This window comes from Sciurus carolinensis, chromosome 3 (genome assembly GCF_902686445.1).
Source record: "Sciurus carolinensis chromosome 3, mSciCar1.2, whole genome shotgun sequence".
Lineage (NCBI taxonomy): Eukaryota > Metazoa > Chordata > Mammalia > Rodentia > Sciuridae > Sciurus > Sciurus carolinensis.
In genome coordinates, this window is record NC_062215.1 from 21,782,057 (window position 1) to 21,807,452 (window position 25,396).

General features: G+C 38.8%; 2 protein-coding genes across 2 annotated transcripts; both read left to right on the top strand.

Moving 5' to 3' along the window:
- The first annotated feature begins 5,743 nt into the window (after positions 1 to 5,743).
- On the top strand, positions 5,744 to 10,177 carry Krt27 (keratin 27). The gene is made up of 8 exons (XM_047544989.1): positions 5,744 to 6,209; positions 6,709 to 6,791; positions 7,172 to 7,328; positions 7,589 to 7,750; positions 7,831 to 7,956; positions 9,303 to 9,520; positions 9,712 to 9,761; positions 9,853 to 10,177. The coding sequence occupies exons 1-8, from the start codon at positions 5,766 to 5,768 to the stop codon at positions 9,996 to 9,998; spliced, it is 1,386 nt and encodes a 461-aa protein (XP_047400945.1). The 5' UTR covers positions 5,744 to 5,765; the 3' UTR covers positions 9,999 to 10,177.
- A 4,297-nt stretch (positions 10,178 to 14,474) lies between these two features.
- On the top strand, positions 14,475 to 20,380 carry Krt26 (keratin 26). The gene is made up of 8 exons (XM_047543790.1): positions 14,475 to 14,918; positions 15,341 to 15,423; positions 16,196 to 16,352; positions 16,482 to 16,643; positions 16,729 to 16,854; positions 17,664 to 17,881; positions 19,366 to 19,433; positions 20,229 to 20,380. The coding sequence occupies exons 1-8, from the start codon at positions 14,475 to 14,477 to the stop codon at positions 20,378 to 20,380; spliced, it is 1,410 nt and encodes a 469-aa protein (XP_047399746.1).
- The last annotated feature ends 5,016 nt before the right edge of the window (positions 20,381 to 25,396 follow it).

Sequence of the window (25,396 nt, forward strand, 5' to 3'; positions counted from 1 at the left end):
TCATACATGCAAGTGTACTTTGGTTTCCCCAAACAATGGAAACACTGTTCAAAACAAACTCAACTATTTTTATTTTGTTTTGTTTTGCCATACTGGGAATTGAACCCAGGACCTTGCACGTGCTAGGCAAGCATTCTACCACTGAGCTACACCTACGGCCCTATTCTATTTCTTTATATATATACATTCTACCAACATTCTGTACCTTTGATTTACCAAATAATAATATATAGAATAAGAAAAGACTGAAAGCAAAAGGAACTCTGAGTTACCATATCATTATTTTCAGCATAAGTGGTTGGTAAATACAGCAAAGTACACACACTATGGTAGAGTTCCTTGGTCATTCGTGTTTTTGGGAATGCCAGCTCTTTCTGCAGATGAAGCAAGTGCTGCTTTGCATGGAAAGCCTGGCTTTCTTGGGTTGTCAGAGACCTGGCTCACTTAGCCGTGGATACAACATACTGATTTTGTACTCACTTTGAGTATTGCTGATTCCCTGGGCATCACAGGTCCACTAGAATGCAATGCACGTGGGCATTGCACATACTGCACACCATGGAAGCCATAAAGGACCAACTGCATACAAACATATCTCGCATACTTTTCTACTCACTCACATGCTCCATGGTCCCATCAGAATGCACTTACAAGACCTAAGTGTAAAGATGGAATTATTAAGAATTTCAAGATGACCACAGAGAGCATTAATCCAAGTGTGGGGTTCTTCTGAACATAAGATCCTGTGCAACTGCCCTGGCTTCAGACCTATAAAGCCATCGCTGCTCATCACATATGCTCATAAATCATTGATTTTTTAAAAAATGATTTTTTAGTTGTATATGGACACAAAAGCATCATTTTATTTATTTATTTTTATGTGGTGCTGAGGATCCAACCCAGTGCCTCACACATGCCAGGCACACACTCTACCCCTAAGCCACAGCCGCAGCATCTTAGGCATTTTTTAAGAAGCTGTCTTCATGGTGATCTGCTGTTGCTGCCTGCAGCAACAATCCCGCGGGAAGGAATCGGAGGTGGACTGGGAATGAACTACTTCTATCATCTTTCTTTAGTGAGCTGCTTTCTTGCTTGCTTGCTTGTTCACTAGTTTATAGAGGAAAAGAGGCTTTGCCTAGAGGAAGAGAGGCTTTGCTTAGAGGAAGAGAGGCTTTGCTTAGAGGAAGAGAGGCTTGCTTAATTTTAGAGGTGCTACGCTTTCAGAGAAGCTACGCTTATCAGAGATCTACTGCTTCTTAGAGGTGGGTCGCTTCTTGGAGGTGCAGGGTGCGGGGTGTGGCCTGCGGCCTGTGACCTGCAACCTGCAACCCGGAGGTGTGTGCTGAGGTGCGTCTTCTTAGTCCTCCGTTCTGCGATCTAGAGGTGTGTCCTTAGTCCTCCTTTCTGCGATCTCCTCCCAGGTGAAGAGAATGTCTTATATACACTAAGGCAGCCAATCAGCTTAGGATTAAGTAGCACGGTTGGAGCATGCGCCACGGTACCAATTAAGAATGAGGAACATCTGTTGACCACTAGCGCAGAAGAGACATTAACCAATCAGGCAAAAGGTCATAAGAGATCACGCCATGTTAACACTAATTATGCGCTACCTCTTGGCCCAACGCCAGCTGCCATCTTAGAGCTCTCTACAATCTGCTTTCCACAGCAAGGTCCCTTAGAGCACAGGAAGTACAGAGTGGACTTTGCACTCAGTTTGCTGTCAATGTGAAAAGACTTAAAAGGGAAACAATTCCAATGCAACACTTCTTGCCAGAGAAATGAACCAGAAATCCCAGTGTATCTATTGAGGAAAGGAATGGATGTAGAATTGAATTTGAGCAAATTGCCTTTAAGTCCTATTGGGTTCACAGGATGGAAGGAAACATGCCATCCTAAAGTGTAGTCTTAAATCTGACCTTCCTTCCTAGGAGTGTGAGAATTGACCGTGGCCTTCAGTTGTATGATTGTGCTTTGCTCAGCAGAATTCTAGGGCTCCCAATTTCCCTAGCTGTTCCCTAATGACTATGTATTTTTCCCTGGTCCTTGAAAGTTCATGCTGCTTTTTGCTGTCTTGGGTTTCTGAACTGGCAGTACTTCCAAGGAATTGGTCTCCATGTGAAAGAGAGGCAATTCAAACACTGTGCTGGGGTACTTGTGAAAATGTCAATCACAAACTGCTATTCCCTATTTTAACCAACACCCCAAAATTTGTGCAAGCTCTTTGCAAAGAAGTAAATTACCACTTACTTCCTGTAAATAACTCCCTTGAGATATTGCATGGTATTTAATATACTAGTGAACCGTGTTTACTGATAGTTTACTTGAGATTGTATATTTCCAGAAAATGATTTATTTTTCCTTTGGGGACTCATTTCCCCTAAACTTCTCATTTCCTATGATCATATCTTACTCAGTTCAGTGAACTTTTTTGTCCTTTTATTTCTAATGCTTTTCTAAATTCTGTCATCTCATCTCTAAGTTTTTCTAATTCTAACTTATATTGCTGCTGCTGCCTCTTTTTCTCCCCCACCTTCTTCTCCTCCTCCTCCTCCTCCTTCTGCTGTCATTTTTAATGAATGTAAGGCCATTTTGAAATGACAGATTACGTCCACATCTGTTTTATGGGCATGTTTTCCTGAACCGCTTTCATTTTCTACAGGAATATTATTCAACTCCTCGTTTTCTTATTTGTGTGTATTAGCATTTTGTGGAATTTTATCTTAATCCTTTTCTTTTGTTCATTTTTATAGGCAACTCATGTTCCTTAACTTCTAAAGGGAGTCACGATTCCAAATAGCCCTTCTAGCTCCCAAAGCTCCCTTTTCTTATTTAAACCTAGAATTCAAAACCACATTGGCTTGATTTCTGAAGCTTCCTGACCCCTCTCCCGACTTGTACCTGATTCTCTGTCTCCTCCGTCTCTATGACCCTAACTTCATCAGTGGGATCCTTCTCCCCACATTGTCTCCTTATCACAGACTATTCCTCTGGAGAGGAGCCCTGACTGATCACTTTTGAGAACTCACAAGGCCTAGAACGCACAAAACCTGACTGATCACTTTTGAGAACTCACAAGGCCCCTCCACTCTCTTCTGACCTTCTGGAAGAATCTTTTCACTCACCAGGGGTGAGCAGAACTGTCCCAGCTCCACCTGCTCTTCTCAAATTCACCTGCTAAAATTTTCAGTTGGTTCGTTCAGGATTCTCCTATAATCAGACTCTTCAGATGCCTCTGAATCCACCCCCACTCCAGGTCCCACAGAAATGCTATTATGCAGATCTTGTGGTTTATGGCAGTTTGTTCTACCAGTTTATGTGTTGAGGGTCATGGTAACACATCGTCACCTAGATTTGTTGTGGATATTTGTACCTGGTCTTTGGTTTTGGGAAATGATCCTTCTACATGATTTTCACGTAGGTCTTCCAAAACTCTGCCTCCATTGCTACCATTTCCCAGAATTCATGAAAGATGGTTTTGGTTGGAATTCAATTTTAATAACTTTATTTTCTCAGCATGTTATACAGATTGTTCCCGTGTCTTCTAATTTCCATTGTTGCTAGTGGGGAGCTGAAATCCAATCACAGCTCCTGTGTAGAAGATTTCTAGTTTCTCTCTGGCAGATTTAAGATTTTCTCCCTAGGAAAGAGGGGTGTAGTTCTGTGGCAGGGCACTTGCCCAGCATGTGCAAGGTCCTGGGTTCCCTCCCCAGAATGACAAAACATAAACAAATAAAATTTTTAAATCTCCCTGTTTGGTCACCTGCAGCATTACTGTGACATGACTAGAAGCAGATTTTAAAATTGTTCCTGCCTCTTAAATGGGAGGACTGATGTTTTCAACTTACTCTAGAAAATTCTCACCCTCTGTCCCATTATCTTTATTCTGGCTATGGGAACTCCAACAAAAAGTGTCAGAATTTCTTTCATGGTCATCTATTTCTCTTAAACCTCTCTTCCATAGTTTCAATCTCATCCCCTTCCCCCTCATACACACACATATACATACTTAAATAATATCCTTTGTCTCTTCTACTGTTCACTTATTTTCTTTTAACCTATCAGCTCAATTTTCTATTTTAGTATTAAATTTTCATTTTTTAATATACCTGATATTCTTTGATAATCACTTGTTAATTGATAATGTTCCAGTTCTTTCATTTCATATATATTAGAACCACACTTTTTTGTATATAACATCTCGTAATTTCATCATTGTAGGTCTTTTGTGCCTTCAGGCTGTAGTGTTGGCTCTTATTAGTTGTATGTGGTTTATTTCTTCATATGTGTATTTTATTTGGTTGAAATATAACCTTGGGAATCCTAAAAAGCCAGGACATTTTTCTTTAAAAAATATTTTATTACTTAAAACCTGTGATAAAGATAATAGTGATACATGACTTAACAACATAAACTTACGAACTACAAAAAGATAAGACTTTGGTATCACAATTTTAGGTAACACAATAAGTTGTCATACTTAATAACGTAATTTCTTATTGATTGGAAAACTGCTGGCTTTCTTTGCAAGCTCATTTATTAGGTCTTGAAATTTTGTATTTTTAGCAACTTCATTTTCAGTCTCTATAACTGAAAGTGATGTTAATAATTCGTGGTAAATGAAATAACTCAAATAATTTTTAATTTTAAGAAGAAAAAATAGGTGGAAATAAGATGAGGAGATGGAGAAGAGGAAACTGGCAAAATACAAGAATAGCCAGTCACCGAGGTAAAAGCTACATCAAGAGTCCTACAGGCCAACCACAAAACCGGAAGGAATGACAAAAGGTAGGTCACAGAAGTTATGAGTGGAAGCAACTAGAGATGTAGAAGAATCTCAGACAGCAACTGTCTGAAGCTCAATCAACCAAGAGGGTGAAGGAGAATCACCATAAGGAACAATGATTGGATCGACTCTGTGCAGTGATCAGTGATCTTCATCACTGAATATCTCAAGCAGTGGGAGCAAAATTCAGGAAAGAGTGATGGGCGAAGAGTAGAGAAAGTAAATGCAGAAAAGTATTCTAGAAAGAGTGAAAGGTAGAAATGCAGAAATATGAAAAATGTAGAGAGGGGAAGGGGACATAGAGGCTTTCATACAGTCCCTTCTGTGAAGTTGGGGAAGCTGAAGACCAGACAGGTTAACCACCCCCCTACTTAACCTGATTAATGACTGAGCATAGACAGAAAGCCAGTGGAGACAAAATGGTTAATTCAGGGAGGATAAGGATCAAGGAAAGACTTTCTGTCTCCAAAGACGATCCCATTTGGTTTCTCAATTTTCACTGAGGACCTGGCCTCCTTCCTCTCAGGAGCCCATGGTCTTGACATTATTTCCAACAGATCTGGAGAAAATGCAATGTTGTTGTTTTGGGAGGGGGAAAAAGACATTTGTCTATCACACTTTTTTTTATTCTTATAGGAATTTTAGATTCCTAAAGCATGGAAGACAGGAAGGGTTACTCACACTAAATTGGAAAAGTATCCCTATAATAACCTTGATAATACTCCACCCACCCTGCCCCATTCCAGAGATAACAAATAACCTCAAGGGACTAACTATCCACCTACAGAAATGGACACAGGAGGGTAAAGACATTCATTAAAAACGTCACCCAATTATGGATAATTCACAATGAGCTGGCAAACACCATTTTGCTATGAGTAGCAAAGTTCATCAAGAAACACCCTAATAATGTGTATATAAAGCAAAGTGAGCTGAGCAGGAAGGACACTCGCCATTAGAGCATCCCTCCAGTCTCGGCACCATGTCTGTACGCTTCTCTTCCTCATCCAGACGCCTGGGCTCTTGTGGGGGCGCAGGCTCTGTGAGGCTCTCTGGGGGCGAAGCCAGCTTTGGGGCTGGCAATGCATGCGGTGTGCCAGGCATTGGAAGTGGCTTCTCTTGCGCCTTTGGGGGCAGCTCCGCGGCAGGAGGCTATGGTGGAGGGCTGGGCGGGGGAAGCGCTTCTTGTGCTGCCTTCACCAGGAACGAACACGGCCTCCTCTCTGGCAATGAGAAGGTGACCATGCAGAACCTCAACGACCGCTTGGCCTCCTACCTGGAGAATGTTCGAGCACTAGAGGAGGCCAACGCCGACTTGGAGCAGAAGATCAAGGGGTGGTATGAGAAATTTGGACCTGGTTCTTGCCGAGGTCTTGATCATGATTACAGCAGATACTTCCCGATAATCGATGACCTTAGAAATCAGGTAGGAAACATTATGTTATGGGTGTTAAGATTCATGAGAGTAATTAGCCACACATACACACACAAATGTGTAAGCTGTCACAACAGGACTTTGAACTCAGCTTCTAAATTTTGGTAGTTCCTTATCAAGATTAAAAATAATTTCTATTAAAATTCTGATCTTTGAACGCAGCCCAACCACCATCTGGTTTTAGGTATGCATGTATGTTTTTAGTAACATTAAAATATCAAAATCTGGCCAGTGTCTCCAACTTTGTATTTATTAGCTTTCCCATGGAAAGAGATTTTTTTATGGGTAGAATGGGGAATAAAAGAGGCCATATTTCAATTTCCTGTTTGCAAAACAATTTTCTTATAATTAGATACATGTGCCAACAATGTTACCATAATATTATATTACCATAAATACTTCCATAATTTCATAGAGAACTTGATTTCAGGGAAATTTGATTTTTTTAAAAAAATATTTCCTCAATCTTAACTAACTCTCTATTTATCAGATAATTTCTGCAACTACAAGTAACGCAAATATTGTCCTGCAAAATGATAATGCAAGACTAACAGCTGATGACTTCAGACTGAAGTAAGTAAAGCTAAAGAGAAACACACAAAATGTTCTCTTAAGCATCCCCCCACCTTTTTGGAGGTTATTTGAGATCAGTTCTATTTTTTGTTTTTGTTTATTTGTTTTGAAGCTAATACATACTGGAAGACTAGCTGAATAACCGTAACCTACTTGGGAAAGTGAGGCTAATACAAAGGAATGTCATAGGGAAGAGGATTTTGAATATTTCCATTCTCTTGCTTCAAAAAAATTGTATTTATTGCATTATGGGTGATCCAAGTGAATTTTTACGTGTAACAGTTTTATCACAAATCTTAGATTGAGTTTTATGAAGGCCTAAAAAGTGACGTGACTAATGTCTAATGACTAAGAAAGAACTTTTCAAATGTGTCTGTAAGGTTCGAGAACGAACTGGCCCTTCACCAGAGCGTGGAGGCAGACATCAATGGCTTGCGCAGAGTACTGGATGAGCTGACCTTGTGCAGAACTGACCTGGAGGTCCAGCTGGAAACTCTCAGCGAGGAGCTGGCATACCTCAAGAAGAATCACGAGGAGGTAGGCAGTGTACCTCCCTGACTTTCAGTCTGCCTCCCTCCCAAAATTAAAAATCCATTTCAGATGGTAAATATCTTAACATCAAGAAGCATGTCAATTTCTCCCTACGGTTTAGAGTCTGTGACAGGTTTCTCTTTGTCCCTCTCCCAAGAAAACTCACAAAATCCTTCTAACCATATAGATCCTGTCTGTCGGCTAATTTAAAAAAAAAAAAAAAAAAAAAAGTTAACTCCTGATCTGATTAAACACATTTCTTCCAGGAAATGAAGGCTCTGCAGTGCGCGGCGGGAGGCAACGTGAACGTGGAGATGAACGCCGCCCCCGGGGTGGACCTCACGGTGCTGCTCAACAACATGCGCGCCGAGTACGAGGCCCTGGCTGAGCAGAACCGGCGGGACGCCGAGGCCTGGTTCAACGAAAAGGTAAAGCCACGGTGGGGCGCGCTCACCCGGCTCTGGGTGCGGACGCAGACTTTGCCTGACACCAGCCCCTGACCTTGCAGAGCGCTTCGCTGCAGCAGCAAATTTCCGACGATGCTGGCGCTACCACCTCCGCTAGGAATGAACTCACGGAATTGAAACGTACTCTTCAAACCCTCGAGATTGAACTTCAGTCCCTCTTAGCGATGGTGAGTATGAAGCACAAAACGGATTTCTTTAGAAATTGAGAGAAGAATCTAAGGAGAATGTTCTTCCAGTGTTACTTATTTTAGTATCACTTGAATTTTATCTGTAAATGACTATGTAGACATAAGACACATTTGCATTTCACATAGGGTACTTTCCTTTGCCTGGAAATTATACCTAGATGCTAATAATTATGAAGCACCATAAAATTATCAAATACGGTTATTTAGAGGTGCTCAGAAATCTGCTCTCCCAAGTCAAAAGATCAAAACCATTGTGGTATGGAGAGCAAAAATACACTGTTTAGCACCTTTCCTGATTTCTTTATCTAGCATTCCTTTTGGTCACTTAATTAAGAACACGTAATCCTTTTTAAGTTTCTTCTTAAGTGGCATAAACAAGAAGCAAAGTAGAGGCAGGAAGATTAACTCTAAAGCTAAACATGCATAATAATAATAATAACCTTTCTCATTAAAGGTTTGCCCAGTAGTTTTGCCCACATGTTAGTCCTCGATCATCCTGAGGCATGGGTGGGGCAGACTTTATAATTCATGTCATTATTTCCAAAAGAAGAATCTGAGATTCAAAAAAAGTGATTCCCAGAGTTCCACAGTCGGATGCAAAGGAATCAGAATTTCTCTTTAAAGTTTCGAGCTCCCAAGTCCACCCTTTTCCTACCGAAGCTAGGAAACCTCCAGAGTTTATTCACAAAAGAAACTATGAATGCATACAAAATCTGGGATTATACAGAAATACTTGCATATAAAAGGGTAAGACTTTTCTATCTTCATTCAGTGTAAAATTACAGCAGGTGTTGCATCTGTGCATTTTTATGAACTCATTTGGATTCATAAGTCTACAATTCAAATTCTTTCCTTTAGTTCATTCTACTTATACAAACTTTATGCAATTGACTATAGGATTGTTTTTTCATAGAAGAGCTACCATCTGCATGAGACAAGGCAGTCACATGATTAAAATGAGGTGTCAAAATACAGAAGGACTTTTACCTTTGGGGAAAATGGCAAAGTGCCAGACTCCAGAAGCACAGAATATATTGGTGTGTGGTCAGGGATCTTTAGACTCTGCACTAGGAATAAACAATTTCATCTTTTCTATTACTCCTGGGCTTATGAGTAACATTCACCACCAATTATGCCATTCACAAATAGAAAAAAAAAAATACGGTGGCATCAAATAAGGGAAACGGTAGTGAACAGATGGATTTTTTTTTTTTTGGATTATTTGCATTATGTAGGGATAGCTGTCTCTATCGCTTCAGTGACGTGACTCATTCTGAAACAATATGGTGACATTTTCTACAAAACTATGTCTCACCAAACCACAGAAACAGTCCCTGGAGTGCTCCTTGACGGAAACCGAGGGCAACTACTGCACGCAGCTGGCTCAGATCCAGGCTCAGATCGGGGCCCTGGAGGAGCAGCTGCACCAGGTCAGGACGGAGACCGAGGGCCAGAAACTGGAGTATGAGCAGCTCCTGGACATCAAGGCCCACCTGGAGAAGGAAATTGAGACCTACTGCCGCCTGATAGATGGAGATGATGAGTAAGCCAATTCAAGATTATTAAAGATCATTTAAAATCAAGTATAAAGTGTCTGTGATCCAGATTATGGGTAGATAAACGCCTTTCTTGTGTTATTTCTGCATTCGGTAAACTCCTACCTTCAATCTTTGCCCTTTGGTTTCCTTAGCAAAGCGCAGAGTGAAATAATAAATGCAAAATTCATTTTTACAGATCTTGCGTTAAATCCAAAGGTTATGGAGGACCAGGAAATCAGATAAAAGGTAAACAAAAGCATTCAAATTTTTTTGGATGTTTTCAATGGTGAGTGACGTCCCATTTATGAATTTAGTAAATTCATGTATGTCATTTTAGATTCATCCAAAACTGCCATCGTGAAAACAGTCGTTGAAGAACTAGATCCTCGTGGCAAAGTTCTCTCATCCAGAGTTCACACCATGGAAGAGAAATCCACCAAAGTCAACAACAAAAGTGAACGTGAACAGAGGGTGCCTTCCTGAACTCCAGCTTCCCAAAAACGAACGGCCCTGAAATTAAAAGACCAATGAAACTTGTTTTCTAAATGAGGGCCCTCCTATTTTTCTGCTTTTCCTCCGGTGAATCAAGACAAACTCTCTGTAGAGTAGTAACATTTCTTCAGCTTTCTCTTTGGTGGTGTTTCAATAAAAGTTCTTCCTGTTGCAAGTCATCCTCCCTGGTTCTGATCAATCTTTACATTTTTTAAAAATATTCTTGGTTGTAGATGAACACAATAACTTTATTTTGTTTATTTATCTGTTTTATGTGGTGCTGAGGATAGAACCCAGTGCCTCACATATGCAAGGCAAGCACTCTATCACTGAGCCACAACCCCAGACCAATCTTTGCATTTTAAATATATCCTCCAGTGGGAGCTGAACTGGGTCTCTCATTTCTTTTGTTTAATGCACTGGTCTTCATAAGTTAGGAGTAAGTTCAGCACATAGACTAGTGTGAGTCTTGTTCCCATTTCTGTAACAGTTTTTCATCCTTCCGTTCTTCAAAAAATATTAGTGAGCACCCACTAAGTGTCAAGTAACGAGAATAAAATAGTAACTATTTTAATAACTCCAGTCCCTGGTTCAGCATGCTCATGGAAATGGAAATAAGGAATTAAAGAATAAGAAACATCCTAAATATAAAGGAACAGCTCTCCATGGTTAGTTTTGGAGGCCGAAGGGGAAAGGGCGAGAGGTGGGGAACAGGGCAAGTCAATTCCAGTAGGTATCTTAAGTTATAATCCTTACCACACCCCCATATGGATGAGCATTCTCAAGTACTCTATCTAGTTTTTGCCATCCAAGATGCAGAGCAAAGTGTCTGTCGAGTTACCTTGAATTTTAAGTGAAATGATCTTTAACATGTATCATCGAGGCAGCTATTCTCCAGTCTGTAGTCCAAGGTCTCATGGAGGCAGGAGAACTCAACAGGAAACCCTTCATAGGTTTATTTGAGTGAGAGGATTTGGGTCCTGCATGCTGACCTGCAGCAGAAACAACCTGCATCTTGGGTCCTAAGAACCAGAAAATGGATCTTCAAAGTAGATTTATTCATTAATTGCCAAAACTTGGATGCAATAAAGATGTTGTTCAGTAGATGAACAAAGAAACTGTGGTAGATCCAGACAATAGAATATTATTCAGTGCTAAAAATAAACGATCTATCTAGACAACCATGAAAAGAGAGGAAATGTAAATGTATATTACTAAGTAAAGTCAACTGGAAAAGGTTATGCACTGTAAGATTGCAACAATGTTGTCCTAGAAAAGGCAGAACTATGGAGACAGTAAACAGATCCTGGGTTGCCAGGAGTTGAGGGAGTAGAGTTGGGGGATGGGGAATAAATAGATAAAATGGGGAATTTTAGGGCAGTGAAAATACTGTGTATAATACCATAGGGAAGACATATGTCATTATGCAATCTTCCAAGTTCACAGAATGTGCAACCCCAAGAGTGCACCCTAATGTAAACTATGGACTCTGGGTGATTAGGAGGTGTCAATCAATGTAGGTTCATCATTGGAACAAATGTGCTCCCTCCCCATTGTGGAATGTAGATAAGGAGGGGGGCATGGGTGGGGCAGGGAGTGTGTGGGAAATCTCTCTGCCTTCCTCTCAATTTTGCTATGAACCTAAAAGTACTCTAAAAACAATTGTCTTCGTACATCTATTTTTAATTTTTAAGTACTTAGCTCAGATTTCTTTAGTACTAGAGATGTCTCGCCACCAACTCATCATAATCCAGGGAATAAGCTCTACTAGAATCAAGTTGAGACAATAAGTTGAGAGAATTCTGTGGATAAGGAAACCGAGGTGGAGAGTGGTTGAGTGATTTTCCCAGGGTCACAGAGCTGGTAACTGGAGGTATTTCCTCACCTGTAGAATGAGGATGATCATAGTAGTTGCCTCACAGGAGTGCTGTAAGAATTAAATGATGCTTAAAACAGTGTCTCACACACAGTAAATACTGCTTATCAGTTATTATTGATTATTCCCAAACCAGCAGAGTCATTTGGTGGGAGGAATTAGCTCACCAGAATCTGATTCTCAGAAAAAAATAGGAATCTAGTATCAAAACAAACTTTATTCGTGTTCAAGAAAACTGCTGTCTTAAACTTAGCTAACAAGCATGTAGGATGTGAATTTTAAACAACAGCATACTTGACACTAAACAAATTTATCAAGAGGGAAACTGGCATATGATCATTACAGTAAGATAAAAATGAAAAATTTAATTCTAAAAAAAAAGACCTCAACAGTGTAACTTAAAGTTGAATTCAACTCAATTACTTTGACTACCTATGATATGCATATTATGTAACATGTATTGCCTACAAGTCTCAAGAAATGATACTGATCTGTTGCTGGATGTTGGTTTCTTTGCAGTTCTAGGAATTGAACCCAGGGCCTCGTGCTTGCCTTGCAACTACCAACTGAGCTATATCTCCAGCCTGGATGTTGGTTTCTTACCATGAAAAAATGACCACTCTCGAGGAAAAAATATTTAGATAGATAGAAGTGACCCAGGGAGCTGGTTCAATTTGTCCTCTACTTCCAGAGAGAACTGAAGTATCTTTAAACTCTTCAAGAGTATATTTGCTTAGAGGAAGTCTAGGATTAAAAGAATTCAAGAGACTTGCCCAGTAAGTAAATGGAGACAACCCTTCAAGGAGTTAGTGCCATACATTCTGTCCCTGCTGTGATAGAAGTGTTCTGTGATCTCTGCTGCCTCTTTAGATTCAGAATCAACTCATCTCCAAAATGACTCTAATAATACATGCCTAACTTGTTTCACAAAAGACGATAAGTTAATTAGTATTTATAAATTATCCTGAGATAAATAGATTACCTTAATAATACTTTGCAATCTCATAATACCTCTTATTTAAGAAGTTCAAGCCTCATAAACTACTACGCTGACAACAGACTCTGTTTGTCTTGTTTTATTCATGGGAAACCTGGGCAAAAGTTTTAAAATTTGACCAGGCCACATCAAAATCAGTAATAAGTCTCTGAATTTAAGCCATATCTCTTATCATGCACTGTTCCAAACATGAGCCAGTAGTCTTAGTCTTGTATTAATTATTTTAGATATTTGTAGTAAAAACTAATTCACACCTCCCTGTCCACTGAATATTCCATATCTTTCAGCAACAATAGCATTGGATGTTTTTCAAAGTAGTCAATATTCACAACACTGAAAACCCTCATTCAGAAAAGAAATTACTCTTTCAAAACTAAGCCTGTAATCAGTCGAGCAATCAATTTGTACCATTGTCAGTGATGGAGACCTGACCCTGTCTGACATGTCCATTTGATTATAATAATATAAATAATTAACATTTGCAAAGTGTCTGTGGTCTTCAGACTGTTTTATAGACATTCATTATTGGAGCTGTTCATTATTGGAGTCTTCATTTGGGACTGTTCAATGCTATTATTTTCATGTGCCTCCCAGGAAAATGAAGCCCAAGAAGAGTGGCTAACTTCCCAAGAGCATCAAAGCAAGAGAAGAAAGAGCCTGCTTCCCTGTGGAACTCTTCTTGGATCAGGATAGAATCATGCCGTAATTGGGAGGTTCCTAGGTAGTGATGGAAACACACCTCTCCTTCATGTACGTCCCTCCCTATGGATCAATAGAAAGCTCATGTCTCCAAATAACGCATAATGCTTTGAATACATAAGTTTGAACTGAAAGGCAATAAGCAATATTTTTAAGGCAGGGAAGTGAACAATTTGGATACTCAGAAGCTAATTGATGATCGGCTCCTGGACCAAACCAAAAAAAAAAAAAAAAATGGTGATTCAAATAATTCTCTACCAGTACCACATACTCATGAATTTCAGTGAGCTTGATAAGTAAGTTACTATAGGATTTCTATTATTCCATCTTTTCAATATTTTTTTAAAAATCAATTCAAAACACTCCCACTATCAAAAGATCACTATATGCCCAGAGTCTGATTCCAAAATCACTCAATAAAGAGGGAATAACAGAGATACTTTAGGTGCATTTGCAGGACAAGAGCAGTAGCCATTTCTCACTTAAATTATCAATTTTTGTTATGTTCGAGGGAGAAATCTATTTCAGAGGTTAAAAAGATGTACCTTTATATCTTCTTATAGAAGAAATGATGATTTCTTGTCTGTGATCTATGAAGCTATGATTTATTATTACTAATACTTGGAGGCTATGATTTAGTGTTACTCCACCTAGCACCTTTTTCACATATAAAAAATATGCTTGAGGCACCTTGCCACCTACTAGACACTCTTAAAAATAGCCCAATTAGGAAAAACAACAATTAGGATGCAAGTAATATTTTATTACAGATCAGTAAAGATGAGATTGAAATGACCACTGAATCCTATAAAAGGCCGATGGAGCTACCCTCTGTGGAAGGCAGACTCAGGCTTTGCTCCTCTCTGGGAAAGGGTCTCTGGTCTAGGCTGTCGCCATGTCTTTTCGATTTTCTAGCGGATCCAGGCGGACCTGCTCACGAGCTGGTTCTGTCGGGCTTTCTGGTGGAGAGACAAGCTTTGTGGCTGGGAATGTGTGTGTTGGGTCCTTGGGAGCAGGAAGCAGCTTTTCTTGTACTCTTGGGGGTGTTTCTTCTGGAGGAAGCTTCTGCAATGGTGGTGGAGGGTCTGGAAGCAGCATCAGCACTGGTTTTCTTGGAAATGAATGCAGCCTTCTCTCTGGGAATGAGAAAGTGACCATGCAGAACCTCAATGACCGCCTAGCCTCTTACCTGGACCATGTGCACGCTCTGGAGCAGGCAAATGCAGACCTAGAGCAGAAGATTGAGAGCTGGTATGAGAAGTATGGGCCTGGCTGTGGTCGGGGACTCGATCATGACTACAGCAGATATTTCTCAGTCATTGAGGACCTAAAAAGACAGGTAAGAAATATGAATTTGCATAAGTTCAGTATAGACTTGCAGTGGGCATAACTTAAAAGAAAATAGAAAACATGCTTTAAATTTTCATGGAATGTAGGATTTGTTCATTCTGTATTCCCAGTGCGAAGGGCAGTGTCCAACAATAAAAATTTATAGAATTAATGGAAAAGAAATAGTTTTGAAATAGAGAAATCACTGTCATTTTTATATGTGACTCATGCCTTTTTATCAAGAGTAATAAAAATTGTTCATGTGACTCTTAAGCTCTGGATATGATCTACAGAAAATTCAGATTTCTATAATATAGAAAAAAGTGATGCTAAAATAGATGCTTGGCAGGTTATGAAGATATTGAATCTCACTGAAATCTGGAAGGTCCTTTGACTTTTGGTTCTTAAACTTGTGTACATTCTACCATTTAGATTATTTCTGTGACCACATGTAATGCCAGCATCGTTCTGCAAAATGACAATGCCAGACTGACAGCTGATGACTTCAGGTTGAAGTAGGTGATAATTATTAATTATTTTTATAAAGGTAAAAGAACCAACGTTGGGACTGGGTATGGTGGTCCACACCTGTAATCCCAGTGGCTCGGGGAGGCTGAGGCAGGAGGATCACAGAAACTCAAAGCCAGCCTCAGCAACTCGGCAAGGCCCCAAGCAACTCAGTAAGACCCTGTAAAAAAACTAAAGTTGGTTTAAGAACACGTGTGTATGTTTGTGTGATCACGAGGAATTGAACTCAGAACCTCACACATGCTAGGCAAGCTCTCTACCACTGAGCCACATCTCCAACCCTCTTACTGATTTTTAAATGTCTTATTTCTGTGTTTTGCAGTATTAGGGGTTGAACCTATGATTTCTCATACACTAGGCAGATGTTCTGCCACTGAACTATATCCCCAACCCCTCTTTTGTTTTTAAAACCCAAATGTTTTAATATTAAAACATTTATAGCCATACTAGATCAATAAAGAAATTAAATTAAATATGCCCTGATAAAAAGGACTATCATAATTTTTTTTAAAATCTGGCAATATTTTATTCAACTAGCACACGGGATGACAAAAAACAATTAACTCTGAAGGAATAACACCTCCAAAATGATTCTTGTAAATCAGTAGGTATCTCAAACTATTTCAACAGTTTGCTCTTGCAAAAAACTTCAGAAGTGTATACAGAACCTAATATCTTTCAGCATATGAAGTGTCTTTACAAGTTGTGTTTTGCACCTGCCTATGATTACAACTCTCAAACACCTTCGTAAACCTTAAGGTATGAAAATGAGCTTGCCCTGCACCAGAGTGTTGAGGCGGACACCAACAGTCTCCGCAGAGTGTTGGAGGAGCTGGCCCTCTGCACGACGGACCTGGAGATTCAGTGTGAGACCCTGAGTGAGGAACTGACATACCTCCAAAAAACTCATGAGGAGGTAAGGAAGCCTGCAGAGCAGCTATGGACGATGTCTTGATTTCCTTCTTAGATCCACTATTCATTTCAAAGCGGGAGGTGGATACCCACCAATATCCTCCCATAGATAATAATATTGACCCCTTTGCAGGAAATGAAAATCCTGCAATGTGCATCAGGAGGCAACGTGAATGTGGAGGTGAACGCAGCCCCAGGAGTGGACCTAACTGTTATGCTGAACAACATGAGGGCTGAGTATGAGGAACTGACTGAACAAAATCGTAAAGACGTTGAGGCCTGGTTTAATGAGAAGGTACAGCTATGGCAAGTTACCTGTCAAGGGCTTATTCAGTCAACAATCAAGTTAGTCACTAACCCTTCTGACAATTCCTCTTCAGAGTGCATCATTGCAACAACAGATTTCAGATGATGCAGGAGCAGCCACAGCAGCCAGAAATGAGCTGACAGAACTGAAACGCAATCTACAAACCCTGGAAATAGAACTTCAGTCCCTTACAGCAGTGGTATGTAGAAATTGCCATTGAATTGATGTGTGTGTGTCTGTGTGTTAGTCCATTTTCCATTGCTATCACAAAATACCTGAGGCTGGGTACTTTATAAAGAAAAGAGGCTCATTTAGCTCATGGTTTTGGAGACTGAAAGTCTACACAGCACCAGCTGTGTCACATCAAAGTTCAATGTCATCACGAAATGAGTGCCCGGAGAAGGAGGGTTCATAAACCAAGACAGGAAGCTGGAGCACAGGGAGGACCCAAGATCAGCCTTTTATCACAGTCCTCCATAGAGAACTAACTAGGGTTCTGTTCAAACTACATCGATTTATTCTAAGGGCAGCACCTTCAATGACCTAATTACTACTAGGCTCCACCTCTTAAAAGTCCACCCCCTCTTAACATCACTGCACTGGGACTAAGCTTCCAACACGAAAATGCTTGGGGGGACACAATCAAACCACATTCAAGCCATTGCAGTGTGTGTGCATAGGTATTAATAAACACATATATAAAAATATGCATTTCTACCACAAGTACCACATATATGACTAAGTACACATAACTAAAAGTACAAATATATTAAATACCAAGAACTCTATCCACAAACATTACTTCCGACCCACCAATCCCAAACCTGAAAAATGTGGGGTTTTTTTCCCCCACAAGGGAAAAGAAATCTCTTTTAATCTTGCCAATATTAATTTTCAACTGAAAATACTTAGATCTTGTGCCAAGATTTCTTTCCACCTTGAGAATGCTTAAAGATGAGCCTGCCATTTGCTTTTACCCAATCAAGCCTGACTTCGTTCCTCTTGCAGAAACATTCCTACGAATGCTCCCTGGCTGAGACCGAAGGAAACTACTGCATTCGACTCCAGCAGATCCAGGATCAGATTGGAGCAATGGAGGAGCAGCTACAGCAGATTCGAACAGAAATGGAAGGCCAGAAGCTGGAGTATGAACGGCTTCTTGATCTCAAAATATTTCTGGAAAAAGAAATTGAAACATATTGCAACTTACTAGATGGAGAAGAGAGGTAAATATTAATTGTGAAAAAAAAAATAATCTCACAGGAACCATATTTTTCTGGAGAGACAGATGTTGCAATATTGCCTCCTGGAATTTCCCGTCTGAAGATCACACTCATTCATACTCGTGTATCCTCAGTTCTGTACTCTGTCGCACCCAAGGGAAATGAAAACAGAGACAGAAAATCAAACATCTAAGTATGTGAAGTCTTTGTACGTATGATAAGATAAAGAACAATTAAATATGAAATACTTAACAATTCCAATATTGCAATCCAAAAGGGAAATTGCTTTCTGAGATTTAGTGTTTGAGCTTAATTCTTATAATCAATAGCTTTCTATTTTATTGTTACATCACTCATTACCCCACATGCACCTTCTATAAAAGTGGAGCAATGATGATTAGGAAGATTCAGCTGGAGAGGCACCCTAGTTGATGAACAAAGAGCAAAACAGCTTTAGGTGAGACTCACATACTGGGTAACTTTGAGCATGTGGTTTAACCTCTTTGAATCACAATTTCCTCATTGATAAAACTGTGATAACACCAAAACCATACTTTTTATTTTTTTATATTTATTTTAGTATTTTTTTTTTTAATTTTTTATTATTGGTACTTGAGATTGAACCCAGGGATATTGTCCCGCTGAACTAGAGCCACAGTTCTTTTTATTTTTTATTTTGAGACAAGGTCTCACTAAATTGCTTAGAGAATCACTAAATTGCTGAGGCCAGCCTCAAACTTGCCATCCTCCTGCCTCAGCCTCCTGAGTTGCTTGGATGACAGGCTTGCACCACCATACCCAGCTAAAAACCATACTCCTACCTGTCCTTTGCCATAGCACCTCACCATGCTCTGTAAAGCGCCTCTGATAATGACTTACACACAAAAAAAGTACTTGGTAATCAGTGGCCATTACTAAATGCTTACCCATGGGCACGCCCACGATTAGGTAACATCATTCGTACCCTTGAAGGCCAGGGTGAGCCCTCTTCAGTCTATTCTCACAAGAATTCAACAGTGATGACTCCCTTCTCAGAACAAGGTACTTTGACACCATTCATTTTTCACTTACAACACCTTTCATGAAAAGCTACAATTTTTTACATTCATATGCTTTATTTCCCACAGTGCAAACTGCTGTGTTTCTTAGCCTCACAGCATAGAGACCTGTCTTTGCACACAGTAGGTGCTCCAAACATGCTTGTTAGCCAGTTGAATGAAAAGTCATGGTGAGAAAGAACTCAGAGTCCCCATGTTGCTAGATGAAGAAGATACCGTCTGGTCAGGAGGAAATTTCTGCCCGTAAACATCCATGTACTCTCTTTTCTCACTAAAGTGATGCAGAACTTCCTAATATCCTTAAACATCAGAGAAATCTACATCTTATTGAAACTAGAACTCCAGAACTTTTGTTCCCAATTGACTATTATTTCTGAGTTCCCTCTTGCAAGAAAAAAAAAATGCACTAACTCACTCTTATCTTCACAGGAGAAGCACACCCACGTGTTACAAACCCAAAGGATGCAGGCCTATAAATCCTGGGAATCAAACGAAAGGTAGCGAAGGCTTTTTACTTCATGAAATTCTTTTACACCTCTTCAGTTTTATTACCTAAATCACTTATTTGTGAACCAAATAAAATTTATTTTTAGATTTAGATCTAGTGAAAGAAGAGATGAGAGATCATTATGCTAATTCTTTTTTTTTTTTTTTTTTTTTTTTGTGGTGTTGGGGATCAAACCCAGGGCCTTGTGTTTGCAAGGCAAGCACTCTACCAACTGAGCTATCTCCCCAGTCCACTAATTCTTAATATTTATATTTTAGATCCTCATAGAACAGATATGGTCAAATTATGAAATTACCAGAATGGGGACTCAATCCCTCCATATCTTCCTTACCTCAAACATATTATTTTTCAATGTTTCAATGCTTTAATAAAGAATGACTTTATTTTAGACCACAAAAATAGGACAAGTCAGTATTTCAAAGAAGGCATTGCTTTCTCTGTGCACATACCTGCCTGATATTAGGTTATTTTTATCCATATTTCCTTTATGCTTTTGGATACCCATTGCTCTAAAAATCAGTGGTAAATATAAAAGATGGTTTCAGCTTTATTTTATTTTAAACATTGACTTTAAACATAGTATCTCAATTTTCTGCAAATTTGCAAAAACCACTTTTTTTTAATTCAGGGCTGGGGTTGAACCCAGGGCCTCACACATGCTAGGCAAGCACTCTACCACTGAGCTGCACCTCATCTCTGCAAAACCCCAATTTTAGAAAGCATACCTATAATGATTGCTTTTCAATCTGTTGAGAATGACCACGGAACTTTTATTTTATTTTAGATTCAACAGAAGAAATGTTTGTCAAAACAGTGGTTGAAGAACTAGATCAACTTGGCAATGTCCTTTCGCTGAGAGTCCACTCGGTAGAGGAAAAATCTTCTAAGATAAGCAACATTACAATGGAGCAAAGGGTACCTTCTAAAGCATCATAATAAGAAGAAAGTCATTTAAGAAAAATCCTGCCTTGGCAAAATTCCACTGGTCAAATGGGAATTTTCACTTCTTAAAAATAAAAGGACTGGAATGGATTCCTTCTCCTGCTTTTCTCATGTTTTTTGTGTGTGACGCTTTTTAAGAGAAGAAAAAAATCTGGTTCTGTCCCTAGAGTTCTTTTGAGTTGAGGGAACATTTCATCAGAAGTTTTTCTTGTTGCAAGACCGTTTTTTTTGTTTTTTGCTTTTTGTTTTTTGTACCAGGGTTTGAACCTAGGGATGCTTAACCACTGAGCTACATCCCCAGCCCTTTTAATATTTTATTTAGAGACAGGGTCTCACTGAGTTGCTTAGGGCCTCACCAAGTTTCTGAGGCTGGCTTTGAACTTGTCATCCGCCTGCCTCAGCCTCCTGAGCTGCTGGGATTACAGGTGTGCGCCACTGTGCCCAGTACAAGTTTTTTTTTTTTTCAATAAATCTGCTTCTTTTTGATTTTCACATGTGACAATACTAAAGACATGCTAATGAAATAATGTTCTTCACAGTCAGATTTGCCTCAAAAAATATCAGGATAAATGGCAAAGCTTGCAGCCCTAATCTCTGGTCCCAGCTTAGAAATGCTTTTGATTGCAGAACTATAATGACAATATTTTATATTTATTAAGTGTGCTCGAACTTATTTTGCATGCATTAACCAATTTATTCTTCGCAAGAGCTCCTAAGTTAGGTGTTCTGTCTTTATATATGAGGAAAGCGATATTCAACCAGTTTAAGGAATTTCCCTAGGGCTACACAGCTGATAGGTGGTGGAACTCAGATTCAAATCCTGATCTCCTTCTCCTCAGGGGTGACCAGAGTCCCATTGCACACAACAAAATTAGCATAAGAATTTCCCTGAAGCGCATTCTGTTTTCACACTGAGATTCCATTGCCACCAAGGAGGGACCACAGATTCTTGTGTGAATGATCATCAAGGACACACCCAGGAATGTGGCTTCTAGTACAGCGGGTCTACCCTCTGCCTATGTTCTTTTCCCCTCTGTCATTCACCCACCTCCAGCTCCTCTCCCTGCCCTACCCTCCTCAGCCCTCCCCTTAGGTCCTGGTCACTGGAAGCCCCCATCCCTTAGGCTACAGTGTCCCTCGTTATGCTTTATTACTCTCTCATTCTAGATATCAGGGTCACACAGAGGCTTTATGTCCTAGAAATTGGAGGGTTAAAGCCACACATTCCCTCTCTCAAAACCCTCGGTCAACTTACCACCTTGCAAACACAGTGTTGGACCCTCTTTCTCTCGTGACTACCAGTACTAGCACTAGTTACTCTCACTGGTTCCCAGTAGAGTTCCTTTTCTTTTCAAGAACCATTCGACTAACTTCCATTTTTCTGTGTTCACTTTTTTTCTACTTATACAGCTAAACAGACATGCCTATCTACGTAAGGTGGATTTATCTTATCGTTCATGTAAGCACAAACTGTTACTCGAAAATGCAAACTTTTAATGAGCAACCATAATACTTGAAATGGAAAAAGCTTAGCTACTCTCCTTGTTTCCAAATGGTCAGTCTTTGCAAAAAATAAAAAATATACAGACATGTGCATACACACACACACACATATTTTAAAAGTGAAAGACTATCACCAACACTTGACAAATCTCAAAACTTTTATTGGACCTCTTGAATTGTGACCACCAAATGTGAAACTAAAAACAATATAAAAGGAGGTTCCTATGTAGATCAATCACAATAAAGGTACGATGTAACAAAGAGATCTTCAGAATCAGTCATGGGGGAAACAATTATTCCCTTCAAGCATATGATAGTGAGAATACATACCAACTTCTCAACAGCCACAGCGGGAGCCAAAACACAGTAGAATGATATCTTCAACATTCTGAGAGGAATTCCAAATTGTCAATAAATCTGTAAAAGGTATTGACCACATTGATAACTAGAAACAGAGAAATTTAAACCACATTAAATACCATTACTTAATCAACAAACTGGAAACACTTTTAAAATATTTGCCACAAATATTTGCATTCTACTGTGGAATTGTTTCTAATGTGGGACTACTATGAACCATGTTCCATAAATAAGCCTTACATGTTACCTACTACATACATGAAATGAGTAAACAAGAAGAACAAAAAATAAAAGAGAATGAAAAAGACTGAAGAAGGCATAAGGACCTATGCAACACTATCAAGCATACAAATATACAAAACATGGGAATTTCAAAGAATATAGAGAAAGAAAAAGGTAGAAAACTTATTTAAAGAAATAGGGTATGAAAACTTTCAAAATCTTGGGTGGGACATGTAGACATTCAGATTTATGAAATTCAAAGGACTCTAGGCAATATCAAATTGAAGAAAATTACTCTAAGGCACACTGTAGCCCAATTGTCAAAATAAGAAATAAGAGCTGTATTACATAAAAGAGTAGCCTAATAAGGCTATCAGCAGACTTCACAACAGAAACCTTGCAAGACAAGAAGAAATTGAATGATAATGATGTATTCAAAATGCTAAAGAAAAAAATCTGTCAGACACAAACAGTATTCTCAGCAAAGTTGTAATTCAGAAATGAAGGAGAGCTAAAGATATTTTCAGACAAACAAAAGCTAAGGGGGATCATCATCACTAGATCTGCCATACGAGAAATGGTAAAGAAGTTCTTCAAGCTGAAACAACAGAACTCATTAACAACATGAAAACATATGAAAATAAAAAAAACTCACTAATAAAGATACAAATTCAAAATATTGTAATAGAGGTATATAAATCACTTACATCTAGTACAAAACTTAAAAGACAAATCTATTAAAAATAACTATAGCTACAATAATTTGTTAATGGATATACAATATAAAAATGTAAATTTTGACATCAAAAACATAAAACAGGGGCTAGTTAGGGTGTAGAACTTTTGTATGTGATCAAGGTTAAGCTGTTATCAGTATAAAATAATCTGTTATAATAATATGTTCTATATAAGCCTCATGGAAACCATAAAGCTAAAATGCAGTAGATACACAAAAGATAGAAAAGAATCAAAACATACCACTAAATAAAACTGTCAAATCACAAATTAGGACAACAAGAGAAAAAAAACCAAAGTGTCTACTAAAAAAAAATTAACAAAATGGCAGTAGTAAGTCCTTACCTATCAATAATTACCTGTAAGTGGATTAAATTCTCTAATCAAAAGATACAGTGACTGAGTGGATTTAAAAAACAAGTTGTAAAGCATATGCTTTCTACAAGATGCTTACTTCATCTTTAATGATACATATAGACTAAAGTGAATGGATGGGAAAAGATATTCCATATTCTATACAAGTAGAACCAAAAAAGAGTAAGGGGTGTTATGTCAGACAAAATGGACTTTAAATAAAAAACAATGAAAAGAAACATAAAAGATCATCATCTCATTATAAAGACATCAATTTATTAAGAAGATATAACAATTGTGAATATAAATACCCAATATTGGAGCACCTAAGTATATAAAACAAATATTAAAAGTTCTGAAGAGAGAAATAGATAGCAATACAACAACAGTAGCTGTTATGGTTTTGGAAACAAGGTTTTCCCCAAAAACTCCTGTGGTAATGCAGGAATGTTTGGGTATAAAACCATTAGGTTGTGAGAGCTATAACCTCATCAGTTCCTCCTAGTTTGAATGGATGGTAACTGTAGGCAGGGTGTGGCTAGAGGAGCTGGGTCACAGGGATCAAGTGCAGGAAGGATCTGTCTTCCCCTGTGGCCACTTCCCCTCTCTCTGCTTCCTGACCACCATGAGCTTTCCTCCACCACACCCTCTCACCATGATGTTCTGTCTCACCTTGGCCCCAGAGCAATGGACTCAGCTGACCATGGTGAAACCTCTGAAACCATGAACCAAAACAAACTTTTCCTCCTCTACATTGTTCCTGTCAGGTGTCTTGGTGACAGTGATGAAAAGTTGACTCACACGGAAGGAGACGTCAATATTCCACTTTTGACAATGGATATATCATCCAGACCAGAAAATCAGTAAGGAAACATTGGGATTAAACTATGCTTTAGACCAAATGGACCTAAGGGACATATGTAGAACATTACAACAAAAGCAGAATAGCCATGCTTCTCAAGCACAAAAAGAACATTCTCCAGGATAGACAGAGTGTTAGACCACAAAACAAGTCGTAATAAGTTTAAAAGGGTTGAAATAATACCAAGTAACTTTTCTGATCAAATGATATGAAACCAGAAATCAATAACAGGAAGAACTTTGGTAAATTCACAAATACATGAAAATTAAAGAACAGGCACCTGAACAACCAATGGATCCAAGAAACAAATTGTGAAAATCTTAAAAATAAATGGAAATGGAAGCACAGCATAACAAAACATAGGATGCAGCATAAGCCATCATAAGAGGGAAGTTTATAGAAATAAAAGCCAATATTAAAGAATAAAGTTCTCAAACAGTCTACCATTACATCTCAAGGAGCTAGAAAAAGAAGAATAAATTAAACCCGAAATTAATAAAAGAACAGGGCATAAATAAATGAAATAGAGAAAAAAAAATTAAAAAGATCCATGAAACAAGAAGTAGGCTTTTTCAAAAAGGTAAACATAATTGACAAACCTTGGTTAGGCTAACAAAAAAAAGAGCAAGAGAAGACTCAGAAAATCAGAAATGAAAGAGGAGATATAAATGATACCGCAGAAATACACAGAATCACAAAGATTTCTATGGACAAATAAACAAATATATAAAACTCCTGGAAACATATAACACACCATCACTAAATTATGAAGAAATAAGAAACCTGAATAAACCAAAAAGTAAGGAGATTGTATCAGTAATAAATAATCTCCCATCAAAGGAAAGTCTAGGACCAGAGGGCTTCACAGCTAAATTCAACTAAACATTTCATGAAGAACTAATACAAAACCTTCTCAAAGTCTTTCTAAAAAATTGAAGAGAAGGTAATACTTTCAAATTCATTGTATCATGCCA